Source organism: Garra rufa, chromosome 16, assembly GCF_049309525.1.
Source record: "Garra rufa chromosome 16, GarRuf1.0, whole genome shotgun sequence".
Lineage (NCBI taxonomy): Eukaryota > Metazoa > Chordata > Actinopteri > Cypriniformes > Cyprinidae > Garra > Garra rufa.
Genome location: NC_133376.1, coordinates 32028075 through 32041336, shown reverse-complemented (window position 1 = coordinate 32041336; position 13262 = coordinate 32028075). Strand labels below are relative to the sequence as shown.

General features: G+C 37.8%; 1 protein-coding gene across 12 annotated transcripts in view; it reads right to left on the bottom strand.

Annotated features, from left to right (window-relative positions):
• Positions 1-13262, bottom strand: part of dlg3 (discs, large homolog 3 (Drosophila)) — a 161196-nt gene that overhangs the window by 119938 nt on the left and 27996 nt on the right. For 11 of the 12 annotated variants that reach the window (XM_073820519.1, XM_073820523.1, XM_073820522.1 and 8 more), the window contains exon 1: positions 413-1486. The exons of the other annotated variant lie outside the window; for it this stretch is intronic. In XM_073820519.1, coding sequence (XP_073676620.1) covers positions 413-772 — 360 coding nt within the window. In that variant the 5' untranslated portion in view covers positions 773-1486. Of the gene's footprint in view, positions 1-412; positions 1487-13262 lie in introns of those variants that run through there. 12 annotated transcript variants of the gene reach the window in all.

Here is a 13262-nt window from a genome sequence, read left to right as displayed (position 1 = left end):
CAGCAGCGTTGGCAGGTCACTGCCATCCTTGAATTAAATTGGCGGAGCTACATGCACTTGTTGCGTGGTCACAGCGGCCCTGTCAATCCTTGTCAGATGACGGTTTAGATAAGTATGTACGTGGGGGATGATGAAACCATAAAGCACTGATGGAGCAGTAAATACATGAAGATTAAACTCCTTCTCTGTAAGAATCAATCTTGACAAGCATACTGTAAGATTACAGCACATGCAGTATGAAAGGATCAACACTGGATGAATCCCTTAAAAAACGATCTTCTGCATCTTCTAGCAGCTACAGGGGAGCTTTCTGATTCTGCTCAGTTTCGTTCTACGACCACATATAAACGCCAACTGCCTACCGCCTGCTGCCTACTCTCAATGCCCCCAGCGGCACAGAAACGGCATTTACCTGGTCGTACCAGTCCCGGTTGGAACAGGTGCACTCGGGCCACCATCCTCCTTGCCCTCCTGAGTTGTTACCGTTCACCTTGGGGCCGCCCTTGGATTGGCTCTTGGGGTTGGGGCCTCCAGGACCCCCAGCTGACATCATTTTCCCTTTACTTCTTCCCAACGTACCCCCTCCACCCATTCCCCCTCCTCCGCCCGAGGTTTGGGGCGGTAAGGTCTGGCCGCCCCCATAGCCAGCCGGGTATCCGTAGGGTTCGGGCTGCCAGTCTCCGTATGCCGGGGCGTCCATCCTGCGCAGGGCGGCCATGCGGGTCACTTCATAGCATTCTGGGCACTTGCAGCAGTGGTGATGTTTGTGCATGCTGGCTAGTTCACGCGGTGCGGCGCTCTCTGTCTCTTTCTATCTCACTGCTGCTGCTGCTGCCTGCTCAGATCAAACGCAGCGCGCAGTGCAGCTCGGCTCACGGAATGGCAGCACGAATGGCAGGAATCTTCACGAAGCCTGTTATCCTCCTCTTTGTTCCTCCCGATTGAGAAAAAGATGAGATGAGGAGGTAGCAACAGAGCGATGATGAAAAATAGAAAAAGCTCGGTAGTCTTCCTCCGGTCGATGCAAAAGGTTTGGAAAAATAATGCAGAAAATAGTGTGTGTGATCTCGGAATCAGAGACCAGCCCCGATGGTCGAGTCCTCTTCTTGCTTCTGTTGGTTCACAGTGATATGTATATAAATTCATAGATATATATCTTCATTTGTTTATATATGTATATATTTACACACACACAAATACATATAAAAATATTGATATAAACAGACAAGCACAAATACAGTTATATACAGGTATATATGTATACATATATATTTCTATAAATATTGATATGCGTGTGTACAAATATATATATATATATATATATATAAACAATTTCTATATATATAAATGATATCCGTGATCAAATCTTCCTCTGCTTGCCAGATTTCTTCCTTCTGCGTGTCCTCCTGCTTTGGGAAGCGTTTTCTTGCCTTCTTTCTCTCACTCTTTTCCCAGCCTGCAGAGAGGAGCTGAGCACTGGATTGACTCTCAGCCTGCTTGCCCTAGATGTGGATTATACGGAGGGATGCAAGCAAGCGCGAGAGAGGGAGGGAGAGAGAGAGAGAGAGATGCGTAGCAGCATCCCTCCAGCACCTCAGCCCTGACAGCCACAGCCAATCAACTCACAGCACAGCCATCAGCAGCAGCACCAACACAGGACTGACTGCTTCAGTGACTGCTCTTAAAGGGCCAGTGCACCTGAAAATCAGCAAGCACACAGAGCCCGAATGGAGACCCAGAGAGCGCGTTATTCAGCTCCACGGCTTCACTGTAAGAAAGACTGAAGACCTGCCTTGAGGGTTTATACTAGCGACGGAATACATAAGGGGCTGATGGATGACCGTGTTTTCATTTATTTAAATATTAGATTCATTTGTTTAATTATTTTAGGATAAACTAAACCATACAATTTAGACACAATGAAAAAATGTAAAATGCTTGATGATAAAACTTCAAGAAATAATGCATTTACCAAGGCTGTTACAATTCCTTGATTCAATTTGAGTACTCGATTTTTTAAAATAACTTTGACTGTATCTTGTGAGTGTCAGGTAACTGGCGAAATACCAGAAGTGGCGCATTTCAAGGACGAGAATGCATAAAAAGTATTATTAGGCTGATTTCCAAGTCTGCATGATATGTTAAACCCATTAAAAAATTATAATTCTATTGCAATTTGACACACGCTGCAATTCAATGAAATTAATATATGTGATGCACACTTAATATATACGCTTTAATTATTTACATGTGTGTAGGTTAGAGCGGCTCCATTTTTGTCATAAAGAAATGGACAAATATCGAAGATCAATTGGACATTTGTATTAAATAGTGCTGGGTAGCGACTGATCGTGATTAATCGCATTTAAAATAAAGGTTTTTGTGTACATAATATATGTGTGTGTACTGTGTATATTTATTATTTATATTTACATGTATATAGACACACACACACACATATAGTATATATGCTGACAATATTTATGTGTATTTACATTATCCCCCGGTTTCACAGACATGGCTTAAGCCTAGTCCTAGACTAAAATGTAAGTCTGAGCTGTTTCAACTAAAAGAAACTTGCACTGACTGATCTTAAAATATATCAGTGTCTTTGTTTTGTCTAAAGATGCACACCAATATTGTTTTTTTCTAAGCACGTTTATAAAAATTACCTAAATGTCCTAATTGAACTATGGCCTAATCCTGGCTTAGTCTAAGCCCTGTCTGTGAAACCGGGCCTATATGTTTATATTCATATAACTTATATTATATATAAATATATTTAATATATAAACATAATATATTTATCTTAAATATATACATGCATGTGTGAGTATTTATATATACATGATAAATATACGCAGAGTACACACATACATATTATGTACACAATTATTTTTTTAATTTTTGATGGTATGATTAATTGTTGCCCAGCTCTAGTAATAAATGTTTAGTCAGTATTAAACAAGGATTTGATCGCACAGTAAAGTGTAAAAACAATTGTCAGACTGTTGGCGCTTTTGCAGGCATTTGTTATAATGCATAATGTACATTAGCTCTATTGTTTATAATATTATGTATTTTAACAGTTTTGTTTAATAAAACCATATGATTACTTGCTTCATTGCTGTTATATAATTGCCCGATTAATCGTCAAAATAATCGACAGATTACTCGATTACCAAAATAAGCGTTAGTGACAACCCTAGCATTTAACCCTAGCACTACATCAAAGACAGAAAAATATTTGACATGAATCAAAATAACATTTGACATAATTTTATAGACGTAGCTGTCTCACAGTTACAGGATGTACTGTTAATAGTCTTTAATGTGCAGTGATACAGTTGCTACACTCTAAAAATGCTGTGTTAATTTTTTTTTACTTAAATGCTGGGTTCAGCCTGTTGGGTAATTTTATTGGGTTATTTTTATATTTTTACCCAGGTGCTGGGGAGTTTTTCTTCACTCTAAAAATGCTAGGTTAATTACCTTTTTTTTTTTTTTGAGAATTAGCACTATTTTGGTTAAAAGCGATTACAGACAATATTTAAATTAAAATGCTACTTTTGAAAATAACATTTTTTATTTCTAAAATGCTTGTTAAACAAGTTTAAATGTATGTAATATTGTAAACTATGTTGTATTCACCCAAATAAGTTCAGACTGTCTAATTTTTTTGTCTAATATTTTTGTCCATGGGTGTTCTTGCTTAATAATAAATGTTCATCTTTTGATATTGCTGTTGTCTCTATAATTCTAATTTTTCATTTCCAGCCCATTTTAAACCAGCAATATAATAATTTTTAAACAATATTTGCTTAAAATAAAACAACCCAGCATGTTGGGTAAAACATTTAACCCAACCAGCTGGGTCAAAATAACCCAGCATCTGTTCTGTCCAATATTTACCCATCACTGGGTTGCCAAATGGGTTGTTTTTAACCCAGCATTTTTAAAAGTGAAAATATTCTCTGTGGCTGGTTTAAAATGTTTACTTGCTTCATTGCTATTATATAATTACCTGATTACTCAATTAATCATCAAAATAACAGATTACTCAATTACCAAAATAAGTGTTAGTGACAACCCTAGCATTTACTACACTACATCAAAGACAAAAAAAATATTTGACTTCGAATTTCATTTAAATCAAACTAATGTTAATAATGATAATTGTTCTTCAATCAAAATGGAATGTGCATTTACAGTAAAGTAAGAAATAATCAATATAGAAATTCATTCATCAAATTAACTGCACTGTTTTAAGAAAGTTGCACAACTACAGTCTTGAGTTGCACAGTTTCTTGCTATTGTTATTTATTTTTGTTAAGAGGAGACATTACTATATTTATTGATCGCTGTAAATGAAAATCTGCATACTTAATGTCAAAAATCTATGGTAATCTGATTACAACAAGTGACTCAAGTGACACTCCTATTGAGGTTTTTGACTGAATTACTTAAATCGAAATGCCACAATTTTGTATCTCAACCTAAACAGACTTTGACCTGATACACTATTACAAATATACTAGTGTATAAACATCAGAAACCAACAGAGAGTTTACTGCTGTGACTATATCCATGCATGGACATTTGTGTGTGCGTTTCTCTGTTTATGCATGTGTGAATTCACTTGTTTTCGTGGCTGAGTCAGTTCTAATAGGCATTGCACACTATTCTATTCCGACCCCACCAGGAGGCACAAACAGCAGGCTCAGCCACACTTAATTATATGCAACGGTAACTCACTTCATTACCACAATATACTATTCCGGCAAACTTTCCGATTTCCAGGAGGAAGGCCAATCAGAGATAGGAACGGTGCGAGTATCACACGGAAACATCACCGATGCCAATGGGGAGAGTACGGGTGGTGCTCGGTGGCTGAAAAAAGGCAATGCGAGCATATTCATCACAGCACACATGACTGGGCACATGTTACGACCACCCTGTTCCCTCTGCTCCCCTTGTCTATACAACACGTTCTCATATAGGATGCAGACTTCCATGGTCTCCATAGAGGAATTTTTAATGTAGCTGGCCGAGGATGAAGAGAGAAGTGGAAGGCAGGGAAGCAGAGCGTGCTTATATGCATGCATTTCATGCTTGCATTATGTCATGTGTTTGTGTCAGTATCTTCCAGAGTGTGAGAGCATGTGGGCGTTTCTAGTACCTCTAGGGAAAAATGCTGCTCCTTAAAGAATTACATAATATCAAATCTTTAAAAAGGAGAGGCACAGCCAATCATTGGCCAAGTCTGTCAATATTTGCTGGAATATCTGTACACACACACCATGGGTGATTGTTGAGGAAAGAAAATATAAGATTGTTATAGTATAATGCATATAAAGGGGCCATGTGTTGCAAGTAACATTTAAACGCCTTAAATGTCATGCTAAGATGCTACAATAACTACATATGCAAATGTAAATCCAGTGCAGAAATGCTACAAATATGATTTGATTTAAAGCTGCAGCATGTTTTATTACTTATACTGTAGTAATTTCTATCTGCAGTCTTATTCTTTCTTGCAAACGAACACATAGAGAGAGAATGTGTGATGGTAGAGACAGATGCATCCTCCCAGGCTGAATGAAGAAAAGTACTACAGATGGACGGTTAAAAAAAGACAATTGAAGAATGCACCTTCTATCTGTTTGATGGTTTCGACTGCTCTTCGACTAAGACCAAAATCTGAGCATTCTATGTTTGCAAATATTATATATATGCATATCTCAGTGAATAGGCACTGAGAGAATTCCTGGAGAATGAAAACCAACCTCTGACCCACTCTTGAGAAACTGGAAAGGAGCCTATTGTTGATTTCTGACATAATTGAGAATGATTGTGTTGTGGTTTTACAAAGGGATGTGGATTTTACTTCATGACACACAGCATATCTTCTATCTGACAGCCTCATTGTCAGTTTCTGCATTCCCATATTACATAAACCCCCCCAGCCGGCTTCACAGCCCCCACATACTCTCTCACATCGAAGGTATCTATAGAAAATTTCTGGAATTTCTGTGCATTCTCACAGCAGCCCATGTGACTGCTCTCTTGTCACCTGACAGGATGTATGTCCATATAAGGCAAGATGAGACACAGGCAGTCTTAAAGGGGCAGTAGCATTCTTGAAGGTTTCCTTTGAATGAACCGCAGAGAATTGCTGTAGGAAACAGGTGCAGAGCAGCCTTTGAAAGACTGTGATTACAGCCAGGAGAATTTCTCATTGAATAGGCAACACAAGCATGATACAATAATGATTAATGCATGACAAGCATGCATTTTGAATTGCAATGATGCAAGGCAAAGAAAGGGTTTTGGGTTTTTACCTAAACGCTCATAACTCATCGAGTCGTTGCTTCTCCACATTGACACAATAAACTAAAGTGCCTGTGAAGGCTGTGACTCCTATTAATAGGCCTGGTGACAGAAAACAGCTGCTGCACCAAACACCGCACATCCGACTGACAGCGTAATGATAAGGGAAATGAGAGAAAGAGAGAGAGAGGAAAAGAGAGAAAGGGAATATGAGATGCTTGTGAAATGACTGGTGAACTGAGAGGTCTTGAAGAGAAGAGAGGGTCTGATAAGGGCCACGTACACTGCGAGACTGACAGACGCATTTAAATGCAGGAATGAATCCCTAAATTATCGTTCTCTGAGGCTACGTTCACAGAAGCAGTGTTTGGGAATGACAACCGTGTTGAATTGTCCTGTTCACACAATAGGAGTGGATCAAATAATGTCTGTATGAACAAATGATATGAGTCAAGCCCCTTTTCTATGCTCAGGATAGCCGTGATTAACCATAGCATGATTAATAAAAAATGGATTATCAAATCACAAAGGCTGTGATTGATATACAGTATGCACTGCATGTTTGAGAGTGAAGCACAGCACTGTGTTCTTTTAAACATGAGCAGCTTGTGATCTGGTATTTTTATCTCTGAGTGACTTGGTTCACAGTAAATGCTGCTCCAGACAAACTCATCTCTGCAACCGATCGCTCGCAAAGAAGGCCTAACACCACACATCATGTTCTCATGCAGTGAAAAACACAGAGCAAAAAGGACACTGAAAATGCGCTGACAGACGAAACAGAGCAGGTTACTTCTGGTATGAAAGTCTCGGCTTTCAAATTTTGTCATTTAAAAAAAACCAAAACAATATATTACTCAAGACAGACCACTGTAGTGCCTCAGTTCAAGCGGTACGTGAACTGAATATGATCTGAATATGATCTTTTCATATTTACGTAAAGCACAAACTGAAGGAGTGAACATCAGAAGGTATTTTATTTCAACCACGTAAAGACATCAATACACACATTTCAAGTTTAAGTAGGGGTGTGCTATATATCGTCTGCGATAATATCGTAATAGTTGTTTTAACGATGTTCGGTTTTAAATTATTGAGTATTTTGCAAAAATCATTAAAAACACCTACAGAGTCCAGTGCAGGCGTTACATGTCTAGACTAGTGCGTGTAAAAGTGCGTTCTTTCACTGCATGATTCAGTCTATTAAAATACATTTAGAATGATCACAGATTCAACACATTGGGGCAGAAAATGTAAAGATGTATTTTACTTCAAATAGTTCATCAATTTCACACAAATACTGCTGTTTTTTCACAAAAAATTACCATGAATACAAATGTGATATTGATTTTTTAAACAGTTCAATAGACAAGAAGTTACTTAAAGGTGCCATAGAATGCATTGATACAATATTTAAAATTGTTCTCTGATATCTACATAGAAGGTAGATGGCTTAGGTAAGGGCTAAAATTCTCCAGAAACGGTTTTACAAGTCCATTTACAACCCTAGGATTTGTCCCTAGAATGAAATGCTCTGTTATTACCTTATTTGGAAGTTTCATGTGTGGCTCATTTCAGTAGCTCACACAGCAGGAAGGAAACACATGGAGGAAAATATATATTTAATTACGGAGCTCGAGCTGCTATTAATATGTGGCGCATTGAAACTGCCGTTTTGAATGCACGATAACGCTTTACTTTAATTTTAAAGATTTGTGATCGCACATGCTCTGTGTAACGTTACACTACAGCGGCAGTACTAAGCACATTTGACAAGTTTAGATGCTGTTTAGGATCAGGATCTGCAAATCATTCGCCATCGTCCGCACAGTCATCTCTCCTTACTCTGTTTATGTGGTAAGTGAAATTTTATGTATTGCAATGTAACAGGCTACCGCTAGCAAGAAGCTAACCGTGTCCCTTCAGTGGCTCGCCTTATTTTATTAGAACGCCTTATTTGTTTCCCCTGCCTTTCTGAGTACAGACACCAACTCATTCCTGTACTTAACATCTCCTGCACAACCTGGAACATAACATTTATTCCCGTGATCTGCCATTTTCGCTATTGTCCTCGCTTTGTTTTTTCATAATAGCCTACCTGCAGAACTTCTGATGATTGGGCTATGCAAATGTTGGGGGCGTGACTATTAACAATCCTAAAACTATAACGTCATAGACTATGGTTTGTTGGAATTGGCTTCTTTTTCAGTGGTCTTTTGCAAACACTAGATTTATATAAGAAGGAGGAAATGATGGTGTTTAAGACTCACGGTATGTCATGTCCATGTACAGAACTGTTATTATTCAACTATGCCAAGCTAAACACAGTTTTCCATTCTATGGCACCTTTAAGAGACTTACATTTTAGACACCATATTGCTTGTTTTCACTCTGTTTCGCCAACAAAAATCATTCCAAACACAGCCGCAGCACTGTTTTCCTTCTCAGAGCAACATAACAGTGTTTCATTTCTGAATGAATCAACCATTTAAATGATTTGGTTCAATCGCAATGACTCACTTATTACCAGTTACTTGCTGCTTCCTACTGGTGGTTTTAATTTCACATTTAAAGTATCTTTTCATTTTTTAAATAATTTCAAATATCAGTATTCAATGTTTATGTTTAATATATCAAAACAGTATTTATGCATTTGTAACTGCAGGTTAAATGCATTCATGACCTGCATTAAACTGTGTAAATACATCTAAATGGCACTTCAGATGCATTTTCTGTGTTTCTGTGTTCGCATTGCAAAGATGAATTTTGTTGATTCAATTTGGTTGGTAACAGTCCAAATTTTTTATTTTTCTAATTCACTGATTAAATGTAAGAATTTGACAAAAATGTCTTTTTAAAGGTTAAAATCCCCATAAAAGGTAAAAATCTATTTAAACTTATGGGAAAAGATAAATTTCTATCAGTATGAACTGACCACCACATAAAATATGAAGAATATCAAAAAATGTAGGAGTGAGCTGTCCATGGTAGTCCTTAAGATACCAGCACAATAACACACTCAGCAAAGTATTGTCTAATTATCGTCATTGATGAAATTCCAGAAAATATCACACACCCCTAAGTTAAAGTCCACCGAAGTTAATCTACTCTTCTGTCTGAGTTGTTTGTCCGATAAAATGGCAAATTCTGCATTATGATTGGTCAGTTCGCCTGTCAATCAAGCTCCCTGCAAAGGTTCAATTGTTTATAACATGGATATTCATCAACAATCTTTCCAAACTTGTCATGAGTAAAACTTTTAAACCTGTTGTCAACAAATGTTAAATGCAGGAACGAATCCCTAAATTATCTTTCTCAGAGGCTACGTTCACAGAAGCAGTGTTTAGGATTGACAACCATGTTGAATTGTCCTGTTCACATAATAACCACATGATTAACCAGAGCAACAATTAAAGCTGCACGATTAAAAAAATGTATGTGGATTATTATTAAATATATACACCGCATGTTTCAGAGTGAAGCTCAGCATTATGTTCTTTTACAGGTGAGCAGCTTGTGATCTATGTTTTCAGCATGTCAGAGCAGCTCGGTTTGCAGTAAATGCTGCTGCAGACAAACTCATCTCCGCAACTGATTGTTGCTGAGTTACTGCTGGTTACTATGTCCGACAAACCATGCCACTCTCATGCAACACATCATGTTCTCACGCATGATCTGGCTTTCAAATTAAATTTACATTTAATAAATACCGTACATTACAATAAATACCGTTCTGTGGCTCTTTAATCTTTATGTCATGACAGATTGCTATAGTGCCTCAGTTCAAGCAGCACATAAACAATCATATTTTCATATTTACGTAAAGCTCAAAAGTGAACATCAAAAGGTTTTTTTTTTCAACCACAGAAAGACGTCATTACACACCATTTTTCAAGTTAAGGTTAACCTACTCTCCTGTCTGACTGGTTTGTCGGACAAAATGGCAGATTCTGCATTATGATTGGTCAGATCGCCTGCCAATCAAACTCCCTGCGAAGGCTCAATTGCTTATAACAAGAGAAGAATTTAGGGCTCTTTTACAGTTGTACTGTAAAATAAAAGTATTATTATATATATAGTACACTATAAATTATTATTATTATTATATTATTATTTAAATCATTATATTACAGTTGGCAATTTCATCTAGTTTAATATTTGTGCTTAGTAAAAATAATTAATAATAAAATAATATAATAGAATTATTATTAGTATCATTATTTTAGTAATTATTATTATTATTATTATTGTTGTTGTTGTTGTAGTTAGTTAAACAGTAGTACTGTTTTGTAGTCATGTTAATATATCACATATTTTGGGCCAAATTGTGAAGCCCTACAAAGAAGTACAGTTTTTTAATCATATTTTATATCACAATTTTTTCAGAAAAAAATGCAAAATTCTCTCTCTCATATTTGTAGGGTACTTAAATTTTATAAAAGTATTATTATTGTTATAATAATAATTATTATTAGACTTTAAAAATAATACATCAAAATAACTATTAGAATTATTATTAGTATCATTATTTTAATAATAATTATTATATTATTATTATTATTATTATTATTATTGTTGTTGTAGTTAGTATTTTATAGTCAGTGACCATAGTAAATAAAGATAGTGACTTATAACCGGCAGCCGTGGCCTAATGGTTAGAGAGTCGGACTTGTAACCCAAAGGTTGCAGGTTCGAGTCTCAGGTCTGGCAGGGATTGTAGGTGGGGGGAGTGAATGTACAGCACTCTCTCCACCCTCAATACCATGACTGAGGTGAGTCCCTTGAGCAAGGCACCGAACCCACAAATGCTCCCCTGGCTGCCCACTGCTCCGGGTGTGTGTTCACGGTGTGTGTGCGTTCACTACTGTGTGTGTGCACTTGGATGGGTTAAATGCAGAGCACAAATTCCTAGTATGGGTCACCATGCTTGGCCTCACTTCACCTCCTTTCCTTTCCTAACACCCAAAAGTCAATAACATAATAATAATTAAAAAATTTAAATAGAGCAAATGAATTACTTTGACTACTTTAACTTCATTGAATGTAAATTTAAATGTTTCTTTTACAACAGTGCAGAGTGTGGTTTCCAATTTAATTTAACCAAACTGTGCGTGAACTATATTTTATTGCTCTGATGTGTCTTTGAATACCTCATCAACAATTCATTGTTCAGTTCAGGTCGTAGAATGTGTTTGTCACTCACCTAAACAACCTGCATGTGTACAAAACAGGATTAAGCTCTCAGAACAGGAGTGACATCCGTATTTAGCTGCAGTGTGCACATGGTGAGGTGTTGTAGGTGTTAAGAAGAGGGATGAGTAAAAGAATCGTGCATGGGCCTGGAGAGCAGGATAAACAGAATAGAGCAAAACTAAAATGTAGTAAAGAGAAAACGCAACCATGAGAAAGATATGACTGGACTGAAAATGACTCTGGGGGAGGGGAAGGGGGGATAACTCAAGATGTTTGCTGATGAACAACTGGGAATGAGAAAGCCAGAGTTCTAAACAGAGAGAGAGAGAGATTCCTTTGTGTTGCCATATACGTTAATTCTGCATCGTCTCACATTCATGCATAAACACCCTGTCAAATGCAACGCGCACATTTTTGCCATGTTATGTGGCTGAACGCATATGAGAGATGCAGAAAGATGCAACAGAGACAGGAAAACAGCGACAGAGAGAGCGGGAGCGAGAGAGGCAGCCAGTCTGTAGGGATGCAAGTAGGGGGAGGAATTTGGTTTCCATGGCAACATGCGGAAGGCTGAGCTCTAGGTGTCCGTTCCAGCTCTAACTGCGTTGCACTGCACCGGCCCTCGCCTCGCCTCGCTCTCCCCCATCCTCCCCCACTCGCGTTCCCTCTGCAGCTCTCTCTTCATCCCTCCCTTCCACCTCATACCCCTCCTAATGTGTGGAAGACACGACACCACATTCAGCTCAGCATCAGCCAGCCCTGCTGTCAACAGAACGCCGCTGCCTTGCAGAGAGCCTGCGCTTTGATGTAGACAATGGAGGCTCTCTGTTCTCAACGCGGCGGTCCCACGCTCTTCAGCCACGACCCGAGACCACACCCACGCTGCCATCTCCACCTCACGCCCCCATCCCTCGCGCTAGATCTCCGCTCATCTGAAACGCCAGCGCCCGCAGGCACTGTGCCGCCACATGCCGCTGGGGGTGCTGTGATTGGGAGGACGTGAAAATGAGAGCTGCCATGATATAGTAGGACCTGATTGTTGTGCCTTCGCTCAGAGTATTTCTGAAAGACTGGGTGATTACGGCGGCATCGTGGCTTGTTTCTTGCTGTTTCAGACACACTGCAGCCTAGCTACTATCTACATAGTTGAACACACTAATGCACTGCAATCATCCATATGTATGCACTAATATGAATGTGTCATAGAAAACATCGGCTAAATCGGCTTGTGGTGTAAAAACGAACTAGTGGAAATGCGTACATCATAACCATACATGATTTTAAAGTCTCTTCTGCTCACCAAGCCTGCATTTATTTGATCTAAATTACAGAAAAAACATAAATATTGTGAAATATTTGTAACTATTTAAAATAATTGTTTTCTATTTGAATATATTTTAAAATGTAATTTATTCCTGTGATTTCAAAGCTGAATTTTTAGCATTGTTACTCCAGTCACATGATCCTTCAGAAATCATTCTAATATTCTGATTTGCTGCTCAAAAAAAAAAAACATTTATTATTATTATTACTTTGAAAAACAAGTAGAATTTTTTCAGGTTTTTTATCAAAGAATAGAAAATTCAGAAGATCAGAGTCAGTATATATATATATATATATATATATATATATTTTTTTTTTTTTTTTTTTTTTGGTAAAGAAATTATAGAAATTAATACTTTTATTTAGCAAGGGTGCTTTAAATTGATCAAAAGTGATGATAAAGACATTTATACTGT